General features: G+C 44.5%; 1 protein-coding gene across 6 annotated transcripts in view; it reads left to right on the forward strand.

The window, feature by feature from the left end:
- The window catches only part of CDON (cell adhesion associated, oncogene regulated), a 97073-nt gene that overhangs the window by 50733 nt on the left and 21561 nt on the right, over nt 1-24779 (forward strand). For all 6 annotated transcript variants that reach the window (XM_053659424.1, XM_037134159.2, XM_037134164.2 and 3 more), the window contains 8 exons: nt 3581-3870; nt 5148-5322; nt 7045-7173; nt 10137-10340; nt 15434-15615; nt 16268-16373; nt 20548-20670; nt 23683-23904. In XM_053659424.1, the coding sequence (XP_053515399.1) occupies nt 3581-3870; nt 5148-5322; nt 7045-7173; nt 10137-10340; nt 15434-15615; nt 16268-16373; nt 20548-20670; nt 23683-23904 (1431 nt within the window). The remainder of the gene's footprint in view (nt 1-3580; nt 3871-5147; nt 5323-7044; nt 7174-10136; nt 10341-15433; nt 15616-16267; nt 16374-20547; nt 20671-23682; nt 23905-24779) is intronic.

A 24779-nucleotide genomic window follows, 5' to 3' on the forward strand; every position in this document is an offset into this window, starting at 1 on the left:
CTTGAGCTCCCAATAGTCCACGTGCCACGGAGACACATCTTCAGGTGACTCATCCTGGACGCCCACAGACCGCTCTTTGGGTTGAACGCTTGGATTTTCTAAGCTATGGAAATGTTGCTGCAGACGTTTTTAAGGCGAGCGAGCCCTGTGGGCACAGTGTCCACAGTCTGAAGGGCTGGCTTTCAGAAAGAGTGCAGCATCGCAGCACTGCAGGACGACGCCTGTGTGTGTCTCCTCGTCCAGCTCAGGCGTTTTGCTAAAGGGGTGCATGACAGTAATTCTTCATATTTTACGTGCCATTTTGGTGATGATGACTTAAAGATGTTATATGGTTTTTAAAGTACCAGTAATAGAATATTGATATTACCAGAATCAATTCAAACTTGACGAAATTGAAATTCAAACTGCACATCCGTGGTACTTACAGAAGCGTTCCCAGCAAGTAGGCGCTGGAGGGGAGATTGTCGCTGGACTGTCGTGTGAGAGTAAGAGTGTTATAGAGCGGTGCTGCCCTCCCTCTCAGCAACCGAGGTTCCTGCTCTGGGTCTCTGCCTCCAAGGGCTTCGTGGGGCCCTTTCTGCCCAGGTCCTCTGGTCCCACAGGTCCAAGGGGTCTGTGCTTACCCAGTGACCAGTGCCCACATTCCCCCTCCTGTACCCCGGGACCAGGGCCTCAAAGGCCCCTGCTTTAGTTACTTCACAGCGTGACGCACTCAGGCCTTCTCCCTGGTCCAGCCTGCAGCCTGTGGGCCACACCACTGGTGCGCAGGCACCTTCATCCCGAGGAGTTGCCGAGGGGTGACAGGGCAGGGGGCAGAGGGCAGGTGCACATGCCGCTCTTTCCGTTTACTCGCGCACAAGGACCCCAGCGATGGACAAGGCTGGAGGGAGGCAGAGGAGAGGGAAGGGCTGGGCACTCCATTTCCGCTCTTGTGCTACTTACTCCATGAATGCCAGGGCTGGGCGTGGCATGGAGTCAGAGCCCACAGGCTGTGCTTAGATGTGGCTCTGCCACTCAGGGGCTTCGTGCACCAGGGCAGGCCACTAGACACACCTGTGCTTGTCGTCTCCTCTGCGTGACGTGTGCAGCGAAGGGGCCCCACTCCTGGGGCTGATGGGAGAACTTGAGGAGTTCATACATGTAAAGTGCTTAGAGTGGTGTCTAGCAACAGAAACCCTTCAATAAATAGTAAGTACTAGGTTAAATTATAATTACCCGGAGTGTTGTATAAGTTTATGCGTATATATGAATATGCATGCATACGTGTTTATATATCTGTTCTGCTAAGCCAGAAGTAAGAGCGGCTCTACACAAAATCATTCGCTAAGACAGGTGTGATGCAGGGCTCCTTGGGTAGCACAGAGCAGAAAGGATTCTACATGTGAATGTAGGGTAGAGGGAGCTGTGGAGGTCATGGTCGTAGCTGAGGCAGCCAGATATTTTGTCCAATTGCCTCACTTTAACAATGACCTGAGGCCCCTGGAAGATATGTAAACTATCTCGGTTAGACTGGATCCTCTTAGGCCTTCCCAATCTGCTTGTCAGGATCCTACATCTCGGTAAATATCGTGTTTCTGTATAGCATCTCCATCGCCTACACCCTACCTAACTTAGAAACTGAGGCACATGGCGTTTAAACTCCTGTACAGCCAGACACCACTTCCAGGGGTAACCTGCCCAGAAAACCCACAACTGTGGTAGAGAAGAGGGTCCTTGTCCACTACCCTGAGCACGGCTAGTGAGCTGCACCTGCCCCAGTGCGTCCCTGGCCCAGCAGGCACCAGCGCCCACCCTTGACCTCAGCCCACATTCTGACTCACTAGGTAAACAGGAGCAATGTTTTGAAGTCTCAGTGAACCTAATTAGTTTTCTATATTATTTTCCCACTAGCTTCTTGTCTTCTTTGATGGAAGATGCTTCTGGGACAACTTTTCTTCCTTTTGAACAAACAGAGCTGACCTTATACTGTTAGTCCCGTGTTTTGTTGGTTTTCGACTAAACTGCAATAGTTCTCCAAAAAACACACCCTCCTTTTACCAGAAGTCCAACTTCTTTGGGGAAAAGAAACTCTAACGTTATTTCCTGTGCTCACTTCCTCCCTGAAAGTAGTCGGAAAAGGAGATGTTTCGTCAGCACTGATGGTGCTTTAGAGAACCCAGGCTGTCTGTCCTGAAGTTTGGCCGTGGCGGCAGACGCCTGCCCCCACAGGTTGTTCTCCCACTTTCCCACGGTGGCACTGCTGGCGTTCTTCTGCCAGCCGTAGCCACTGAACCCCCAGAACCCTAATTTCTTGCCTTGGCACGGGGAGTGCTGTTACTCTCTGAGAATGCCGTTTTGAGAATTAAATGAGATTACATGTTCCTTAATATCTAGCACAATGCCTGGTGCATAGGCACCCAGTAATTGTTTGATATACACAACCTATTAGGTATTCCAGTGCAGATAAATTATTTTTACCCTCCTCTGAATATTCTGCATGCCTCTAGTAGTAAGTATTGAGGCCGTCTGCATTTTCTCTTTCGATTGACAGTGTTTTTAACCTCCTTCAGTTTTGTCCAGGTGCAGGACATGTTTGGAAATAAGTGAATTCCTTTTTCTCTGCTAGTTCTGTCTCACATCTCCCCTCTTCTTGAGTGGAGATTGATTCTCACATGTATGATGGGCATGTTAGTGATCTGTCCCCGAGGAACTGCCCCCAAAGATTAAAGACGCAGAACAGCAGCTGCTTTATTCTCCCTTCCAGTCCCGTGGGTCATCCAGGTGCAGCTGGGCGCTCTGCTGGCCTTACTTGGGTCTCTCACGCCATTGTAATCAGATGGCACCAGGGCTGGGCCATTCGAAGGTGCCACTCCCATGTGCGGCACCTTTGCGAGGACCAAAGCCATCCCCAGCTCCTCTCTCTGTCTCTCTGCATGTAGTGAGTCTCTGCACAGGGGTAGCTGGGACATCTGTATGAGGCAGCACAAAACCAGAAGTGCCAGGTCTTCTTCATGCTGTGCCTGGGAGAGCACAGCCTCACCTCTCCATTCTGCTGGTTGAGGCCAGTCACAGGGCCAGCCCACACTCAGCATGGGGGTGTGGGGGGCACTGCCCAGGGGAGTGCATAATGAGCGGTGTCCCTGGAGACCTGCTACATGGTAGGCCGGCCATAGCTTGCCACCTGACCCCTTCCTTATTCCCACGGGATTGCAGTTCCCTGTGTTTCATATACCAGCGGAGTTCAAGCATCATGTTCTCCACTTAAAATCTTCTGAAGCTGAGCTAGCAAGTAGTTGTAAAAGGTGGGGAATGCTAGTGTAGAGCAAGGCAGAAATAGCATCCTTTAAACCACTAAACCACTGTATCACGTAATTGATTTTCTACACAATTAATTTGCTCCTTCTTGAATAGGAGGCAGTAGCTCGGGTTAGGAAGTTTCCATGAATTATACATAGAAATCTTACCTGCTGTAATGTCTAGGGCTTGAATTGTATCAGTGTGGGTGGGCAGTTAGATCACTGTATGGAAGACACTGAAATAATGCATTTCTCATGTTGTCTCCTCTCTCTCTCTCTCTCTCCCTGCCCCCCTTCCTCTGCAGTTCCTTCTGAAACAAGTACAAAATCAGGAATGGTCACACCTTCTGATGCCACTCAGAATGCTAAAAGAGATGGTTCAGCAACTGAATTACTGAGCTCACTTCCAGTGAGGGAAGCTTCCGGTGCAGTGGGATCACCGTCAGAGAAAAATGCTAGTGGTGCCTCCGTCCCCGATGCCCCCATCATTCTGAGCCCCCCACAGACCCCCACACCAGACACGTACAGCCTGGTCTGGAGGGCGGGGAAGGATGGCGGGCTGCCCATCAACGCCTATTTTGTGAAGTATCGAAAGGTAATGCCTTCTTACGTTTCATCTTTCCTCACACCCTCACAGTGTGTGCCACATACTTACTCCCAGGAAACAGAGCAAGATGTTCCGGGGGAGTAAGTTTGGGAGAAATGTCCCAGCTGGATTTGCCAGTTTAGAAAAATATTAAGAATGAAATAGAAGCAGTTTTCCCCCAAGTTGGGATTCCAAGAACCTGGTAACTTCTCCACATTTCTTTAATCAGACATTTTATTTAATCCCTTGGGTATAAAGCTGTATAAACCACTTCAAAAAAGTCAGTCGCTCCTCTCCCATAGGAGTATACAGTTTATTTACCAAATAAAGCATTTTCTTACTGAAAACAACTTTTCGAACAAGTCCTCTGGTATGATTTCTGACAATTCTTTGCATTTCAAGTTGTCTTCTCAATTATATTAGAATCTTATATTGTTTGGATCTTGATTATGGTGCACTTTGGTCCCCACAGCCAATTTTTCAGATGTTTTCCCTCCGGAAGTGTATATTAGAGCAAACTGAGAAACTCTCCTCTGTTGGCGAGGCTAGCAGGTGAATGAAACAGAAAGGGATGCACTCATTGAAAAATAATTTCTTTGTTCAAGACATTTTGGTATCCATTACTTAATAATAATATTTTTAATATCTGGAAAAATCAACATCATGAGATTTGAAAGTTTATTTACGGTCTCTAACTTGATTTTAGATGAAGGGAGTTTCACTGGCATTCTTAGCCGCATGAAAACTTCCATATAATGTGGTCTCTGGGTTCCATGAACAGACACAATGGATTGGATCTTTTTTAAATTCACTTCATGCAACACATTGAACAGTGACAAGGAGTGAAGCAAGAATGCTAGAAATATATAGTACATAGTTATATAATCCATATATGTACAAACATACATATTCTAATTTGTTATATACATTACAGACTGTCATTAATATACCTCATTATATACTTATTGTATTCACCCATTTGCCCAGTAAGGAAGGAGTACTGTTTCCATTACAAGCAAAGGAGACAAACTTGGAGAGACCCAAGAACTTGCTTTGGGAGGAGCAGAGCCGGGAGTCTTTGCAGGGAGAATTCTTGAGTCCTTGCTGCAGGCCTCTTTCTGTTTCTGAATATGAAGAAATATTGCATTTCATATTTAAAATGGTACATCACTTCCCCAAATTCAGCTGAATCTGAATGACTTCTAGTTTTTATCAGATTTGAATGGGAGTGTTTTCTGCCCCTCACTCATCTCCTTTTTCCCAATGGCCCGTTTTCCCTCGAGCAGCTGGACGACGGCGTGGGCGTGGCGGGGAGCTGGCACACCGTGCGGGTCCCAGGAAGTGAAAACGAGCTCCGTCTGACGGAGCTGGAGCCGTCCAGCCTCTACGAAGTGTTGATGGTGGCGAGAAGCGCAGCGGGTGAGGGGCAGCCTGCCATGCTCACCTTCCGAACTAGCAAAGGTGAGCGTCGCCTTTCTCAGAGGGAGTGGGCTGTCTTCATGCCACTCCATTAGTAAGCATCCTTTTGGGGAGTAGAGATTCTTATGTATAAATTCATTAGATAAGCCTATTATGGTGCCTTTTGGGGCCACATTGGGTGGTTGTATTTTTCCATTTCACCCAATATTCCACAAATATTTTTAAGAGCTTATGGTGTATAAGGCCTTAGGGTAGGTGACTCAGGGAGAACAAAGATGAGCAAAACAACATCCCTCCTCATGGAGCGTCTACTTTGCTAAGAAAGGTAAGACCCGTGCGTGCATACCAACTACAAAGCAAAATTCCAGTTCAGCTAATGTTTACTGAACAGCTTCTATGTGCCTGCCCGGCAATAGACAAAACAGGCAAAACTCCTTGTTCTCATGGACCTTACATTCTAGTTGGGAGAGATGCGTGCCTAAGTTATATGTGAGAAGGTGGTGAATGTTAATGAGAAAAACGAATTAGGGGGTGCATATAGGAAGTGGGTGGTGTAGCAGGTGTCATCGTTTAGGGAGGTAGCTGGAGAAGTCTTCAGTGAGCCATCGGCAGCAGAGCAGAGCATTGAGGCGGCGAAGTGGAAAGCCACGTGGCCATCTCGGGGAGGGCATCCCAGCAGTGAGACTAGTGAGTGCAAAGGCCCTGGGGCAGGCCGTGCTTGGTGTGCACTCGGAACACCGAGGGGGCCACTGTCATGGGAGTTAAGTAAGTGAGGAGGACACTCAGGGAGGTGACAGAGTGGCCACGTCACACAGCGCCTCGTCAGGAACTTGGCAGGAATTTGAGCAGAGTTGTAGCACAACCTGCTGTGTGTTTCAACAGACACTTTGGGCTGCAGGGCAAGGAGGGGGCAAGAGCCTAGGCAGAGGCTGGAAGTGGTAAGTACTAAGAAAGACGAACAGAGAAAATGCCAGCAGTGCTCAGAGAAAGGACAGTCTCTCTGTGGGGAGGCCCGATGGAGGATGCCCTCGTAGCTTGGCCATAGGCAGTCAAGAAGAAGACTTCAGTGAGCAGGGATGGGGATTGGATGGAGGAGTGATTGATCTTGGCCCAGCTAAAGCAGGCGGTGTGAGGGTTGGGAAGACATTACCATCTGGCTTTTGAAAAAGACCCTTTCCTCTAATTCCTGCAACTGGCCAGAAGAATAATGAGTATTTATTTGAAATGTATTTTGAGTTAATTTTTTAAATTCTTAGTTGTTCATAGAGGCTGACCTATAAATGCCAAATAATCATGTATTTCAGCTTTAAAATAATCACCCAATTTCACTATTTGCCTCTTGAAATTTTAAAACTTAACATGACAGTTTTCCTGTGAAGAAACTAACCAGAAGCCCTGTAATAATGGATTTTATGTTTTAGAATTAAGAAGCATGTCTGGTGGAGAGAAAAATGGACGAGTAGTTTGAAAACCTTTCCCCTAGTCACTTGACTTTTTCATGTGTTGATTTTTCGATGTGTAAATTAAAGTTAGCCTGTGAATGACACACTTTACTTTTCCCTTTAAGGTACTGGAAAAAGATAAGTAATTTTTCAAGTCAATGCCTCAGAGTAATAAGTATTTACCACGTAGGTCTTCAGTTTGGACACGGTAACAGCTAAGTTCATGTATCTACCTCTGCCTGCCGGTTGAAGTTCACGGTATCTTTTCTTACTTTGCATGTACACAGAAGCGTACGTGACAGTATGTTTTTAAACTTTCCAGAGAAAACGGCCTCATCGAAGAGCACCCAGGCTTCCTCCCCCCCCGCGGGCGTCCCTCGGCGCCCGGTGGTCTCGGAGGCAGCGGAGCACTTTGGGGCCGTCCTGACTGACCCGTTGAGGCACAGTGGAGGTGAGGCGGGGCCTTCACGTGCTGCTTCTGTTTGTCTGTCTGTGTCACCGCCTGGTTCAGATTCTCTGGGGGTCCGAGTGGGACCAGGTGTTGGTTTATCGTTCAGATTCTGTTCTGCCTGTAGCTCCTCTAGCTCCTATTTCCACCCTTTTCTTCAATGTCCTGTCATATTCAAATCCTGGCAACCCCTTGTCGTGCTTGGTATTTAAGATAATACACTCAGATTAAAAACATCTGGCACCAAGTAGTTATAACTCACAAAAAAGGATTTTGCTGTGTCCTCTGTAGCAAGGAGACCAAATTTATATTTTGAATTCTGCAAGTCTGCCCTTTTTTTTTTGATGACTTATTAAAATATATGGCGGTACCTATAGTACGATTTAGGGTTTTTTTTTAATCGAATGATTATAGGTCACACTCAGTTTCATTGCTCTCACTTGCCAATCTTACGGTTTTTTAAATACTGTTGCAGTAAAATCTCTGAAAGGTGTCTTTTTAGTATGTAAATTTCACAGTTATCGATTCTACAGTTACAGTGGCAGACCCTGTCTGTACTAAATGCTGGAGCAACAGAGATAAAATAAGTTTTGCCTACGAGAAGTTTACAGGATGATATGGACAACTGAACCAGTAACCATGTCGCGGGTAACACAGACAAATGAACCCCTGGCAGTGATGTGGACTCGTTGTGTCCGAGATTCCACACGAGACGGTCTGAGCTCACGAGAGAACTGTCGGAATCACCCCTTTTGGTAGAGAGGAGACCACCTGTTGGTGAGAGAGCCTCCCGGGGCTGAGCCTCCAAGACTCTGTGTAGCTGATGGGGAGACAGAAAAAGAGGTTCTAGGCAAAGGCAGCTCTTTGTGCAAAGAGACGTGTGAATGGCGTGTTCCATTTCATTCAGAGATTAGAGGTGGGGGATTTTATTAGTGTGACTGGTTGCTGTGCAGAATGACGGTGGAGTGGGGGAGACAGGCGTAATCTTTCCCCGAAAGCTGGAAAGAACCCTGAAGTATTTTAAAGAGGGAGATGGGAGGAATGGCCAACAATGAGGTTGGGCAAGTAATGAGGACAGTGACGGTGTGAATGGAGATCCTTCTGTGTCCAACGAGGACACAGAGAAAGACGGCAGATCGAGGTGATCCAGTCCACACTGAATGAGGGGGAGAAATGCGGTGCTCGGGCTTGGCCAGCAAGGGCCCGTTCGCCAAGGGGGGCCATGAGAATTTGTAGGTGAAGATGACGGAGGCAGCAGTGGAAATCCTGAGTCTGGCGTTATCCAGCAGAGATAACCGTAAGAAGTGATTTACTTAATCATCATAACAACCTCATGGAGAAGGCAGTGTTCTCTGTTTCACCAAGTAGGAAGCTGAGACTCTGCACGGCTATGCTGCCTGTCTGAGAGCATCCAGAAACTGGAACTGCTTCTCAAATTCAGGCTGTTCAGCTCCAGGTGCAGGGTTCTTTCTTTTCCCCTTTAACTGTCTCATGCTAGTTCTTTTAGATATTGAAGATATTCTTGTTTGTGGAGATTTTCTTCACCTAATAACTTTTTTTTCTGTTCAAACTGCGCTGTTTCTTAATGAGTTTTAACCCCATATAAATCGGCATAAGGAAGTTGTGTGGTGAGCATAGTATTTAAAAAGAGATTTACTAACACCGTTCTATTTGTTCTGTTTCCATTGCTTTCTGACTTGAAAGGACTACAGTAAGTACCACTGAAAGCTGCCTGCTTTGAATATATTCCTCCTTTTATCCATTAAGCAATTCGTTTTTAAATGCCACATGTTTCTTCGTACAAGTACCAAAGGCAGTGTAATTTTGTTCTGTATACGTGTCTGGGTTGGAGAGGTGTTGAGACAGAGGGTGCTGTTTGACAAGTGTGGCATGGGCTAGACAGAGACAGGGCCGCCTGGTGACTTCACCCAAGAAATGTCACCAGGGCCACAGGGGGTCCTTCCTGTTCCAGCTCCAGAAACCTGATTCTCAGCACACCAAAGGAGAGTCAGCCTCTTGAGAATGATCTCATTGTTACAAAATTCACAGTTGAGGGGCAGTTACTAACTTGTGATATGACTGTCACTTAGACCAGGTTGTTCCTAACAGCATCCTTTCCTCATAAGAACCAGGTGGGAAGCCAGCTAGGAGCACAGAGCCACTTGGTCAGCAGGGAGAGTTAGGTACCTGGCTCAAGTGGCTGGCGTCTCCATGTGCCGCAGGACCAGACGTCTGATCGTGGGTTAGGCCCTCCCCTCCCCTCCCCTCCCCTCCTCCTCTCCCCCCGCCCCTCCCCATAGCAGTTCAAACTGGAAACTGCCAGACATTCGCTCCCTGACCCCCTTTTCCTACACATTCATGTGGATGATCCTGTGGGTCGTCTGTTTTCTCATAGCAGTTTTCTCTGACTACGTGTCCTGTTTTCCTGCTTTTGTCCTGAGCAGCTCTCTCTCTGTTATTATCAGTATTGATTCTATGGGTCGACTTTGACCTGTTTACTGCCTTCAGTCTGTGTTCTGGAGTAGCAGTCCCGTAGCCTTGAGGGACAGTAACAACTAATATAATAATCTGTAGATTGTTTGGTGAAGGTGTTCTGTGTAGCTTGGATGGCTAAACAAAACATTCACATAAGATAACACATAATTTTGAAATTTACTGTAAATTGTAATTACTTATACACAGTTTCAGCCATAAATCCAAAGTAGCGTGGTCACAGTTAACGTTCAGTTTTTCAGAGGCAGTCGTCAAGTTTGTAGGTTATTTTTCCTTTTCTTCCTTGTATTTCCTGTGTTTGTCTATTTCATGGCCTTTTAACAGAGGACAGGAAGATACTCCACATTATTAACTCTGGCAAAGTTTGAAGAACCTTTGATTAAATGATGTTGGCCACTTGTCCCTCCTGGTTTATGTGAATTATTCTTGTCTTCGACACCGTGCGTTATTGAGGTGAATGTTTCCACTTTTAGTTCCGGAGGCCCCTGATCGGCCTACCATCTCCACTGCATCAGAGACGTCCGTCTACGTCACTTGGATCCCTCGGGCCAATGGGGGTTCTCCAATCACTGCCTTCAAGGTGGAGTATAAACGGATGGGGACGAGCGATTGGCTGGTGGCAGCTGAAGATATCTCTCCCTCCAAACTCTCAGTGGAAGTTCGAACTTTAGAACCAGGTAGTGATATTGAAACATTTTCTTTTTTTAATCATCAGTGCTGACTTTTGCTGCATATTTTCAATAACTGTATAGTTTTAATTGCTAAAATAATGCTAGCTTATTGTGTAAAACTTTGAAAATAAAATATGAAGAAGAGAGCAAGTCACCTGAAACCCACCTATCCAAATACAATCATTATTTATATTTGAGTGTCTTTTTTCCTTTTAATATAAACTAGGATCATGTCATAAACATTGCTCTGTGACTCCCTTTTCCCCGTATTATATCCTATATGCATTGTTCACTATCATTAAAAATTCCTAAAAAACTCAGCTTTTAATAACTGTGTTTCTGCCAAATAAGTATACCATAATTCACTTAACCCATTTTGTATTTCTGGGTTTCCGATGGTTTCTAACTGCAGATGAGTAGAAGCAGTGTTGTGGTAGCATCTTTGCACTCGTGTATGCGATTTGGTATGAATGAGTGTTTTAAGAGGAGAGTCGTTACCTGGCGACAGTTGTGTGATCTGCTGATACATCTCAGCCTAGTGACACTTGGTGCTTATTCTCAGGGAAATGAGGTGGCACCGAATGCCGTGCCCTGTAAGTCCTGTTCCAGCGGAGCAGCGCTCCCCACGCCCAGTATCTTGAGGCTTTGTGGAAAAATTAAACTGCAAAAGACAAATACATTTTACCTGTGTACGTCTCACAACCACTTTGGTTTGTGGACTTGTACATGTATTTCAGCAGCAAACGCCTGCGTTTGTCTAAACAGGCAACATAAGAACCTAGGGACGTGACGTAGGTATAGTTGGGAGAAGGTGGCAGGTTTTTTAAAAATAATTTTTTATTTTTCAATTACAGTTAATATACAATATTATATCAATTTAAGGTGTAAAACCTAGTGAGCAGATATTTATATAGCTTATGAAATGATGAGCCTAGTAAATCTACAACCCACCTGACACCACACATAGTTACAATGTTATTGACCGTATTCCCTGTGCTGCACTTCACATCCCCATGACCGTTCTGTGACTGCCCATTTGTACTTCTTAGTCCCTTCACCTTCTTCACCCATCCCCTCAATCCTCATCCCCTCAGTCCTCATCCCCTCATCCCATTTGGCAGCTGCCAAAATGTTCTCTGTTTCAGTGAGTCTGTTTCTGTTCTCATTCATGTATTTTTTTAGATTCCACATATAAGTGAAATCATATGGTATTTGTCTTTCTCTGTCTGACTTACTTCACTCAGCACGGTACCCTCTGAGTCCATCTGTGCCGTTGCAGTGCAAGTTCTCGTTCTGTTTTGTGGCTGAGTCATATTCCGTTGCATGTCTGCACCCGTTCTTCCTCCACTCATCTCTTGACAGACACTCAGGTTGCTTCCATATCTTGGCTATTGTGAATAGTGCTGCAGTGAACACGGGGGCACATATGTCCTTCTAATTTAGTGTTTGGGGTTTCTTTGTATAAATACCCAGAAGTGGGATTGCTGGGTCCTTTTTTGTCTCCTGTTATATCCTTTATTTTAAAATCTGTTTTGTCTGGAATAAGTATTGCTACTCCACCTTTCTTATTTTGTTTCCATTTTCATGAAATGTCTTTTTTCAGTCCTTTACTTTTTGTCTGTGTGTGTCATTTGCTCTGAGGTGGGTCTCTTGTAGACAGCATATGTGTTAGGGTCTTGTTTTCTTATCCCTTCAGCCACCCTGTGTCTTTCGATTGGAGTATTTAATCCATTTGCATTAAAAGTAATTGTTTACCAATACATATTTATTGCAATTTTATTATTTATATTATTTATCTTCTTTAAAAAGGCCCTTTAACATTTCTTGTAATAGCTATTTCTTGTCTGGGAAGCTCTTCCTCTGACTTTAATTGTAAATCATAGGTTTCTGGGTTGAGTAGATTTGGTTTAGGTCCTTGCTTTTCATCACTTTGAATGTTTCATGCCAATGCCTTCTAGCCTGCAGTTTCTGTTGGGATATCAGCTAATGGTCTTATGGGAGCTCCTTTGTAGGTAACTACCTGTTTTCCTCTTGCTACTTTTAAGGTTCTTTTTGTCTTTAAGCTTTGACATTTTAATTATAATGTGTGAACCTCTTTGGGTTCATCTTGTTTGGGACTCTACACTTCTTGGACTTGTGTGTCTTTTTCCTTCACCAGGTTAGGGAAATTTTTAGTCATTATTTTTTCAACTAGGTTCTCAACCCCTTGCTCTCTGTCTTCTCCTTTTGGTACCCTCATAATGCAGATGTTGGTATGTATTACGTTGTCTCTGCAGCTGAGATATCCCTCCTGAAGTTTAACCGCCACATGTGGATGTGGGTCCAGCCTGTTCCGTGCCCCTGCTCCCCCTACCAGTCTCAGTGCGGATTCTTCTGTGTATCCTTAGCTGTGGAGCTTCTGTTCAGCTAGATTTTAGGCTGTTCTCAATGATGGTTTTTCTGTTGTGTACTTGTAATTTTGATGTGGCCATGGGAGGACACTGGCACAGCATTTGCCTACTTCATCATCTCAACTCAAAACCCATCAAGAAGGTGACAGTTTTAAATCTGTGTGAAGCTAAGTGATATTTTTCAGATGGAAACCATGGTCTCCAGAAGTCCAGTGGTTATCTTTGAGCTATTATGAAACTTGCTTTAGGGGCCTTATTTATTTTTTAGATTCCAGATTTTTAGAAACTCACCACCCTTAGTGTTTTTTTTTAAGTTCTTAAATCTAATACAAGTAAGTATCTTCTGTTGTGGTTTATTTTATTTTATTTTATTTTTTTATTGATTATGCCATTACAGTTGTTCTATTCCCCCCCTTCATTCCCCTCCACCCTGCACACCCCCTCCCCCACTATTCCCTCCTTTAGTTTATGACCACGTGTCTCAAGTTCTTTAGATTCTATGTTTCCTATACTATTCTTGCCCCCATCTATTTTCTATCTACCATCTATGCTACTTATTTTCTGTACTTTCTCCCCCCCTTCTCCTCCTCCCACTCCCCTGTTGTTAACCCTCCTTGAGATCTTCATTTCTATGTTTCCACTCCTGATCTAGCTGTCCTTTTAGTTTGCTTTTGTTTTAGGTGTGGTTCTTAATAACTGTGAGTTTGCTGTCCTTTCACTGTTCATGTTTTTTTAACTTCTTTTTCTTAGATAAGTCCCTTTAACATTTCATATAATAAGGGCTTGGTGATGATGAACTCCTTGAATTTGATCTTATCTGAGAAGCACTTTATCTGTCCTTCCATTCTAAATGAAAGTTTTGCTGGGTAGATCAATCTTGGTTGTAGGTCTTTGGATTTCATGACTTGGAATACCTCTTTCCAGCCCCTTCTTGCCTGTAAGGTCTCTTTTGAGAAATCTGCTGACAGTCTGATGGGAACTCCTTTCTAGGTGGCTGTCCCCTTCACTCTTGCTGCTTCTAGGATTCTCTCCTTCATTTTAATCTTGGCTAATATAATTATGATGTACCTTGGTGTGTTTCTTCTTGGGTCCAACTTCTTTGGGACTCTCTGAGCTTCCTGGATTTCCTGGAAGTCTATTTCCTTTGTCAGATTGGGGAAATTCTCCTTTATTATTTGTTCAAATACGTTTTCCACTGGTGGCTGTTCCTTTCCCCCTTCTGGTACCCCTATAATTCGGATGTTGGAGCGTTTAAAGATGTCCTGGAGGTTCCTAAGACTCTCCTCATTTTTTTGAATTCTTGCTTCTTCACTCTTTTCTGTTTGGCCATTATTTGCTTTCTTCTGGTCCACTCCATTAATTTGAGTCCCAGTTTCCTCTTCATTGCTGTTAGTTTCCTGTGCAATTCCATTCATTTCAATTAGTTTAACCTTCATATGTTCCTCTAATTTGTGGCTATAATCAACCAGATCTGTGAGCATCTTGATCACCAGTGTTTTAAACTGTGCATCTGAGAGTTTTGCTATTTCTTCATCGCTTAGATTTATAGGCTCTGAGGCTCTGAGATCTTCTTGAGCCATTTTTGGTCTGTTCGCACCCTTTAAGTATGAGGAGTGGAGCCTTGGACTCCCAGGTCACTCGGTTGTGATGCTGTATGTGGGGGCGTGGTCAGAGCAGGGAAATGGTGGCACCCTCTGCCATTTTGCGCTGCTGAGTGAGGAGCAGAGCCTTAGGTAGTTCACCAGGGCAGGGCCACTTAGGTTGCTGGGTTATGACGCTGTATGTGGAGGCGGGGTCAGAGCAGGGAAATGGCGGCGCCCTCTGCTGCTGCTCCCCACTGGGGCCTGCTGGGTCCCGTCTAACCACCCACTCCCTCGCTGGTCTATCTGCGCACAAATGTGCGACCACAGTCAAATCTCGGCCCTGCTCCCTTGCTGGTTCCCTGCGGTTGCTCGCTCGGTCGCTCACTAGGTCCACCCGTTGCAACCCTGCGCCTGGGTTCCGCGTGCCTGAGTCCGTCTGACCGAGTTTTCTTGTGCAACCATGCTCTGCCAGCGACGGGTTTCAGCCCCCACCGGTCAGGCTGAAGAATTTGTTGTTATCAGACTTCCAAAAAGTTCAATTTTCTGTGTTCTGGCTGTGTTTTCTGTTGCTAATATTTAGTTGACTCTAAACTTGGTTGTGTGAGAAAGCAAGGCATCTCCACCTATGCCTCCATCTTGGCGGAAGTCAGTTCTGTTGTAGTTTAAATCTCCTCCCTCTCATCTTGTTACTGGTGAAATCAGAGTGACATAACCCACACAGCACCTCTTTGTAAATGGATTCACCATGTCAAACTTGCTTCAGTTGTTTCTTTTCGAGGGAAAAAACCCTGGTTTTGCTCACAGGTACTTCAGCTAATACTGTATTGGATGGGTGTGAGAACTGGATGTTAAGAGGAGCTAATGTGCTCTTTCCTGTTCTCTGCCCACTCCCTTCCCTGACAGACATCATTAGTCTCTCATAGTGTTTAGGTTTGAAATTTTGAACACAGTCTGTTGAGCACCTACCACCAGTCAGTAGAAGTTGACAAGTGGGTTGAAATCTATGAACCATACAGGCTTCAGAGGATATTATTGGTACAGCACCACTGCCTCATTTTGAGTATTGTACCTTCAGTGGTCTTATCACAGCTTTTTAAAATTCTGGGTGTTTTTATCTTCTCAAAAGGTTCAACATACAAATTCAGAGTCATTGCTATCAACCATTATGGTGAGAGTTTTCGGAGCTCGGCATCTCGTCCTTATCAGGTGGCAGGGTTCCCCAACCGCTACTCCAGCCGCCCTGTGGCCGGCCCTCACATTGTGTACACCGAGGCCGTCAGCGACACTCAGATCATGCTCAAGTGGACGGTGAGTGAAGCGATCTCCCTGACACCCAAGTTCTCTGTTCGGCCTTGTTGACAGTTTCACATTCTCATCACATGATACAATGAACAGCGAAGTTTTGCACTTTAAAGTGAGGAAATTCAAGGACACACATATTTGTCTAAAAAGCACATATTATAAATGGGGCAGGTTAAAAATAAAATTATTGTACCTCAGCTCTCCTCCAAGGGTTAAATTAATTGCCACTTCATAATTTATTCATTCTAAAACAAATGTGTTTTTATGCCTTTGAACCTTGTAAAATATATTGCTTTATTTTTTATGAGCCCTGCAGTAAACTAAATGTCATTAATACCTTTGAGTACTCTTAAATTTATTTATCTTTAGAGGGGAAGGAGAGAGGGAGAGAAACATCAATATGTTGCTCTAGGCACCCCTGCAGGGAACTGGCCTGCAGGGCCTGCCACCAGACTAGGACACGAGACTCACAGGCCCATGCTCAATCCACTGAGCTACACCAGCCAGGGCAGTACTCTTGAATTAAATTTAAAATGGCCATCAAAGATATTTGCAAAATGAATCTAGAGAAATATTACCACACACATAAATAAATCCTAATGGACTTGAAAGTTTAATTTCTTTTTGTCTTTGACAAGCTTTTGCTTCTCTTTTTTAGTACATTCCATCAATTAACAATGACACTCCCATTCAAGGATTTTATATTTATTACCGGCCAACAGATAGTGACAATGACAGTGATTACAAGAGGGACATTGTTGAAGGTAAGACCCACTGGCAAGCTGGAGTTCCTGTGAAGGAACTTTGGAGGGAGAGGGCTTATAAATATGAAAAACATAATCTTAAGTTAAGATACAGTGAAATTAAATAGTACATGTACTATTACTTGTAATGTTTTCTAAAGAACAGTAATTTTTTCACCTTAATATATATAGTAGCTTACATTTTGGTTTTGAAAACTGTCAGCTACAAAAGTGTGGGGGAGATAGGATGTGTTAGTAGTTCATCTGCAAATAATTTTTGTTTAAATGAACGGTCAGCTATGTATGAAAATCAGCTGGGACTTCTAGCTGTATTTTTTAAAAGTGATGTCTCCGTCTCCGGTTCCTCTGGAGTTGTATGAGAAAGATTGCATCTTGAGCATGTTGTCCTCTCAGAGATGCTGGGAAAGTGGAATGTATGCAGAGAAAAAAAATCACCATTCTGGGGAAGGGCATTGAAACTGCCTTTCTTCTGTGTTTACGGTATAACCCAGAACTTTGCTTATGGTCCGAAGGCCCCAGGTGATCTGGCCGGCCCTGCCACACCCGCAGCCCTGCCTCACACACCTCCTTTCTCACTCTGTCGTCTGTCACACTCGGGCCTTCCTTCAGTCTCCTTGTGTTGCACCAAGAGCTTTCTTGCCTCAGGACCGTGGCAGGAGGCCATCCCTGCTCATCTCCCGAGGCCTTATCTTGGGACTCTCCTTTTCTCTGCTGTGTGCTCAAATATTTCTTCCTCAGTTACCCTCCTCCCACTTAATTTCTAATCACATGCTTTATATTTCATAGGAATTTATCATAGATGTATGTATGTGTGTATGAAATTATGTATGTGTGCATGTATGTATGAAATTATTTGCTTGAAGTTTGTCCCCTACTGAATGTTAACCTCCTGTGGGCAGGGGGCCTTTTTCCCAGTGCTGTATCCCCAGTCCATACGATGGTGAAGGGTTTACTATTGAATGAATGAATGGCGTTCAAAAAAACAATGGAATGTCCAGGGCAATCAGGCTGGGAAAAAGCTGACTAACAAGCAACATGAGAGTTGTCTTCAGATATTCATAGACTGCCAGGTGGAAGAAGAACTCAGGCATTTGGGAGAGAAGCAGTTGAGACGAAAGAGTGTAAAGGAAGAACCGTCTCACATAGCATTTCTGACACAGGTTTTCTTGTAAAATAATAAACCCCCTAGTTTTGGAAGCGCTCTCAGTAGTATCTTGGAAGGGATTCTTGCTTTGGGAGGAAGGCTTCTTTCAAGGGTTTTTTTCACTCCAAGAGTCTTTGAAATATTGATGTCCTAATGGACCGTGTCAGAAGAATTGCCCTGGCCAAGCTTATTTTCATATGCCCTCCTGACAACTAATACTGCATATAGTTTTTGTTATAAGTAGTCTTATAATAAATTACTTGAAATATGTTCTACAGATCACATTTCTTTAAATATTGTAGCTTTCCTTTTGTGTTTATCCGATAGAATTACCTTTGTAACGTAGTGAAAGATGTATCATCTGACTTTTAATTCCTGGCACGTAGTAGATGCTCAGTAAATATTTATTGAATGAAGTTGTTCCTTAATCCCAAAAAATAGAAATCAGTCCCTAAAGTTTGCTTGAAACATAAGGAATTGAGGAAATGTAGAAAGATCATTGTTAGTAGCAAAACAATCGGTGAAGTCGACACAGGAGCCACCTCGAGGGAGGCGGGCCTGGAAGAAGCATCCAGAAGGACCAGGCGGAGGGTCCTCGGGTGCCGGGGACTCAGGTAGTGCGGCCAGTTTGTGGCCGTTCAGTGAGCTGTACAGTGCTGGGCACTTCTCCTTACATATTTGACTTCACAAAGAAGAGCTGTTTCAAAAGAGAAATGGAAAGAATTGTTCATTCAGTTTAGTCCTAGTGAAGCTTTCATTTTAGTTTAGCCGGGGTGGGAGAACAGGACTCTCAGGTTTTCACTTTTGAAATCTTTGGACAGAGGTTAAACATTTGCTCAAATAGTTTTAAACAAGGCGAATGTAAACCCCTCTCTGTCTCTCGCTGTCTCCCCACCCCTCCTGGTTCTCTCTAGAACCACTGATAAACAGTTTTCAGCTCTATTCTGCAGTTAGACCTGTGAACTTTTACAAGCCGGTGTGACGTGAGTATTGAGTGTGGAACTGGGAATTGACTTCAGAAGAGCTTTTGTGCCCAGTAGTCGAGTCTGGGAATGTGCGTTCAGCCTGGCGATTCCCCGAGAGCTTGTTTACAAACGGAATAGATGGAGCAGTCAGATGTTTAAGTGGGCTTCACTGTGCTGTGTAATTTGCTTATTTCTTATTTTCAAGTTTATGCATTTGGAATTCTTTTTGTGGCAGTTAGCAACTATCGGCCTGTTCTCCCAAACCAACGAACAAAAGTGTTTATCCTTTGAACGTAAAGCTGTCTTTAAAGGAAAGGTTTAGATTACTTATGTGTACTGACTCAAAATTGTTTAAGCTTTTGAAAAAAAATGTGGAACTCACATTGTTAAAGAATACAGTAAGAGGACAATTATATTAAGTTATCCTATTTCTGGATTAAGTTCCACATTTAGACAAACTGTAAATGTTTCTAGCATCCTAATGCTTTCTTTCTGGATATTTTTATCTTACAAAGTGAAGTTCGGTTTCAAATAAATCAGCATAATCAGCCATTTGATCTTTAAGTGTGTGCTTTTGGCTTTTCACCTTCTGTAAAATGTCCTTTGAGGAGAAAATTGCCTTTTGATTTTCAACCTAATAATGCAATGGAATATTAATCTCTTAATTTAACTTTTCTCTTATTAGTAACATACCAGAAGCTTAGTATAATTCCATTTTACACTATGAAAGGAAAATTTTAAATCTAGTGTAGTAAACGTTCAAGAGAATGTTTATAATTAGGTAAGAGTAGGGCTGAGCTAGGTAAGACCTGGGGGTAAAGAAAAAATAGAAGTTTTTAAGAAAGATTTTGGAATTTAGAAATAGGTCTCTTCTAGTTGCAACCAGATTTTGAGTCAAGTTTCTTTTAAGGTTCCCTTTACATTTATAAATGGGGCATAGATTTCCTCACTTGGAAACCTGTTTTGGAGTTCCTTGATCCTAAAACAAACGTGTTTTTATCTCATAAAATACAGGTTTTCATGAGGGAGGCGGGGTTTGTGTCAGTGGCCTGGGGCAGGGGCTGTGTTTCCAGATAGGAATATTTTTGTCTGTGTTGAATTGGAAAGGAGCCTGGTGCTATCGTCCCGTCAGCCAAACAGATCTGACCTATGTACGTGGGGATTTTTTTTACTGCCCCTTTAATTAGTTCTTAAATCAGTTGGTGGTATAGTTGAGTTTCTAAGGCATAGTGGAAACAGTTTGAAGAGGTATTCTCTAAGAGGGATTAAAGGTACTTGAAGAGTTAATTAAATTTGGCAGAAGTGTTCTATTTATTAAAGTTCGTCACGGGCCCATAGAAGTAAAAATGGAGAGTGATTTATACTGGAGCGTTCAGCTGAGGGGAGTTTCTAAATGAAACGCTGGCCGTGCGCCGTGAATCACAGAATCGCTCTGTGAGAGAGGCTCCTGTGGTTTGGGGACCCTGACCCGAGAGAAAAGAAGCAGCAGGAGGAGTAGCCAATGTTTCCTGTGGTGGATTTTGCTTTTTGATTATTTTGAACTATTTATTCAGGCGTCTGTTTGTATGTCAGTTCATGTCGAGTTCACTACAATGGAATGGAGAGTGTGGCTAAGGCCTGTGTTGTAAATGGTCACATGTTCTGGGAAAGGCACCATGGGCCAATCTCACATATAACATTCCCCCTAGGTGCACAGAATGGATTGAGTTGGGCCAAAACAGAGGATCAGAGTACCTGAGGGTTCTTTTTACCTCTGTAAAATGTTAATATGTATTTTGCAAAAGGCTCAGTAATTATTTGTAATGGAACAGTTTTACTATCAACACACAGGTGTAGCTTTAATTGTTTATCTCTTTATCATTGTTTTTCAAGCCATGCAATAGAAATACGGTTTATCTGCGGCGCATTACTGAAATACTTGCGTTAAGTATGTTTGCATCACACACACTGACTGGTCATGGGTGCTGCCCCAACCGCAGTCTGAAATCATCAGGTCATTCATTGTAGTAACGGCCTCATTTAGGTTGTGTGGTACGTGCAGCGCCTCTTTTATTTTCCCGTCTAGGCTCGAAGCAGTGGCACACGATCGGACATCTGCAGCCGGAGACCTCCTATGATATTAAAATGCAGTGCTTCAACGAAGGGGGCGAAAGTGACTTTAGTAACGTGATGATCTGTGAGACGAAAGGTGAGCGGGGGCGGGAATTGGTGCTCTCCCCCTGGGCAGGGCCGGAACTCCAAGCTCTGGATCACTGCTCAGGAACCACGACGCTGGGCCTTTTCCTCACTGTGTACGTGTAGACTGTCCGAACAAAAGTAGGACGTGTTGGCTAGAGCACGTGTCCAAAAAGGAGTTTGCAGAGGCATTGATCACTTTATTGATTGTCACTCTGAGTGAGCCGCTTCCCTTCCGCTTTTCCCCATCGGGAGACCAGAGATGTCTGCTGGCTGTGTCTGAGACTGCCGTGAGAATTAGGATGCTGCACAAAATCTGTAAGGGTTTTAAGGATAAGTGCAACGTTATGTTTAAAGTGGTTTCTAGAGTGGCAGATATGTCTAACACAGCTTGTTTAATTAAGGATAGTCATGAAGGTGAGAATTAGCAGTCACTAATTCTCAGTTGAAATTCTCGACCTGCCTATACACACAGATGAACTGAAATACTACCATCTTTAAAAACAGAAGATGTGTTAGAAACAGCCAATGTGGATACAAATCAGAAGCACTCGTGATCAATCTCAATTCATCTGACCGAAGAAGACACATTTTCCCTTATGTCTATTTTTAAGAACCAGGGTAAATTTCCCAGAGTCCTCTAGTAGATGCCCCAGCTCCCCCAATGTCTCACTGGCCAAAACTCAGTCACATGCCTCCCAGCCTATTCCCAGTATGGATGACGGATCAGGATCTACTCCAGATTCCGTGGGGTTCAGTGGACAAAATTGGGGAGCCTGAGAGCATGGGAGAATGAGGCTATTGGACGGACCGGGCAGCCTTTGGCATCTGCTGCAGGTGACTTTAGTATCCTGATTAAAAATGAGGAGACTAAGGGTCCAAAATTTGAACTATTAAGCCAAGACTTAGTTCTGTCTTGTGGTTCTAAATCATGCGTCTTCCTGTTGCAGACCCACACATTACATCAACGTTTAAGCCTGTACATAGGTAAACCTCTAGACTTACTTTGCATTGTATTTGATTAGCGCATATTGAAGTGCTTCTTCGTATCAGACACTTTGGTGTGTTAATGGGGGTTTCTTATTTTCCTGAAATTTATCATTTCTGTCTCCAAAACATTTAAGAGTCTAGCCATGCAAAACACAAAATACAGACAGCAGTGGAATAGCTGTGTTGTTTAAATAATATTATAGCAGAGCCGGGTCTATCATAGCCTGCTTCACGCATTGACCTTGCTGGGGACTTAGAGGTCATACTCACAGATGCTCAGATCAGTGCAACACGAAAACCTTCTGTAAATGTTAACTGTCTGTGTCAAATGATTTTCTAATGTGTCTAATGACTTTACACAGCTCCTAGTGTGTTTAAATTGTATTAGATACAAATTCACCTTTGAAAGAAGTGACTCGAGGTTCTCATGAACAATGATTGTCTCATCTTTAGTAATTCAGGAAGGTTTGGGGGAATGCCCGAGGTGCTGAAGGCCCATCCTTGCCTCCCTCACCCCCAAGATCGTAGACTGCCAAGATTTTCTTTAGTTCTCTGATTCTCTTCATGTTTTTCGGCATCAGTCCATGTGTATGTGAGACTGCGTTCCACTGCCTTTATGTTTCTCGAGTCACCTTTGTTATCTCACACTCTGAGCTGTCTTTTACTGGTGCTAATGGGCGTGTCTGCCTCGTCACTGCAAAAGTTTTTAACTTTAGCCCGAGGCTGGCAACCAGATCGTTAAGCTTGGTAGAATTTTTGAACAAAGTAAGGGTAAATAAAGAGTGAAGAAATCGAAGGACTTCCCTATGAGTCATCATGGTCTTTAATGCATAATCTCTAACATCCATTTTGCCTCAGAAACTTGTTTGTTTTCTTTAGCGTTGGCAGGGACCTGAGGATTGTTTAATCCAACATACCATGATTTCCTTTAGAGGCTCCGCCAAGTCTTCATGCAGCTCTCAGGGACGCAGCGCTCTTTCCTCGGAAAGGCGGCCTCTCCTGTGCAGTTCCCAGCTCTGCTCTGTCTGGTCCGAGTTGCTAGAAAGTGGAACTCGGGTATCATGTTGGAGTAGATTCTTTAAAAGCCCACTCCGCTCGTGTGGGTCCTTAGGTGCCGTAACATGAAACACAGTATAATGAACGAGTCACCGTCCTAACAGAGCTGAACGCTGCCTTGTGTGGGGCTCCAGTCTCAGTGCTTTGCACGGATGAACTTGTTTTCCTCTTCGTCACAACCTTGTGATGGGGCTGCTCTCATTACCCCCATTTTCCACATGTGGAGACTGTTCCTGGAGGTGGAAGTCAGACAGCTGTGGATACGTGGTGGGGCCGGACTAGGACCTGGGCGGTCTGCTCCCAGAGGCCAGGCCGTCACCCCTCTGCCCTGCTGCTTTTCCATGACATTTAAGGCACAAAGAGCATGCTGTTTGGGGACAGAGAAAAAGGGGGTTTGAGTTCCCCTGTTGTTAGCTTTTGTCATCACTCTGATATCAGTGAAGTGGGGCAAAGTACCGCATTTCTGTGAACTCCGGAACTTGTTGCTGTAGGAATGCTTAGTATTTTTGTGTGAGGTTTTGGGGGACTATATATAATGGTTCTAATAGTCCAAAGTCATATCTACTAATATTAATCACATGGTGGAGGCATAAAACATGTAATTCTGAATCAACTTCAGCTCCGAGTATGTCGGATTGAAAGCAGTGCTTGTCCTACCCGTAAATTGAAGTGCTTTCGTTCCGACTCTCTGGCAGTCGTTTACAAGGACGGTTGAGCAGATCATCGTCAGTGTGGGTTAGCTGAAGTGCACATGTTTCTCTGATGTTATGCTTTCTCTAGAATTTGCCGGCTACAACTTTGGCACATCAGGTTTTGAAACTTCTGAGCCCTCCTTGTGACTCATTGGTGGTCAGATCGTCTCAGTAACAAGCATAAACAGACTGGCTTACATCCCCGACCAGACCTCCTTCAGAGAGTAAACCATTTCACGGAGTCTGTATGCACTCTGACGTCATATTTTCCTTTATATTTCAACTAGTGAAACGTGTCCCTGGAGCTTCCGAGTATCCTGTCAAAGACCTGAGCACCCCGCCCAGTTCTTCTGGAGGTGGGGGCCATGTGGGGCCCGCGACCAGCCCCACCAGAAGCAGTGACATGCTGTACCTGATAGTGGGCTGTGTGCTGGGGGTGATGGTGCTCATTCTCATGGTCTTCATCGCCATGTGCCTGTGGAAGAACCGCCAGCAGAGTACCATCCAGAGTAAGGCGTTCCCAAACATTTCCTTCTCTTCTTTCAAAATGATGCCTAGGCACATCTTGTCAGAGTAAATATTGATTTCCAGCCATTCTGTGTATCAGTGTCGTGGCATTAGACACGTAAGCTGCTCTTCATTCAGAGGAGGTGACTTTAAAACCGTTTCAGCTGTCAACCAAAGTAAGTGGAGCATCAGAGTCAATGGCCCAGTGGAAATAAACAACGAAGCCAAAGCTAAGCCGGCCTCTGAGTAAATAGCTGGCTTCGTGCTGGGAAACTCTGGCTTCGTCAGACCACCAAAGACGGTCCCTGCAGCGCGGGCTCCGCTGTCGCCGCAGGGACACCTTCACACTGTACACAGCTCATCGCCGGGGAACAGGACAGGCAGGCCGGAAAGGAAGGCAGAGAAGGCTTTCTAGGTTAAGTCACTGTCCCCAAATGACACAAATTAGGTAACACAGTCCCATTGTGGTACTGAAATGGACACAAACTACCCCCGTGGCCATCCCTCCCCCTAAACACACGTAGTGACCAGAGAGCTGGGGTCGGAGCCGGCACTGTGCTAAAACCATGTCGCAGTTTCGCTCTTTCTTTGCCCAGCTCTCTGCCTCTCACCTTCCTACCTGTCCAGTTCCCCCAGCTGTTACACAGTAGGGTCCGCGGGTCAACCAGGGGCTTTCGTCTTTGATGGAAGGAAGTTTAGGGGTTCCCTTTGACCCGGAATAAGAGAACGAAAGCAAAGCCAAGGAAGACACCAGCAGTACCAGGCGCTTCAGCATCCGTCAGCCAGTTCTCACAGACGGCCCCGTTGTAGTTTACAAATCGAGTGATCTTGCTGACGTGGTGCCATCCAGGAGACACTCGGGGGAGGCAGTGTGGCG

The sequence above is a fragment of the Artibeus jamaicensis genome, unplaced genomic scaffold (assembly GCF_021234435.1).
Source record: "Artibeus jamaicensis isolate MK-2021 breed Jamaican fruit bat unplaced genomic scaffold, CSHL_Jam_final scaffold_660, whole genome shotgun sequence".
In the NCBI taxonomy this organism is placed as follows: domain Eukaryota; kingdom Metazoa; phylum Chordata; class Mammalia; order Chiroptera; family Phyllostomidae; genus Artibeus; species Artibeus jamaicensis.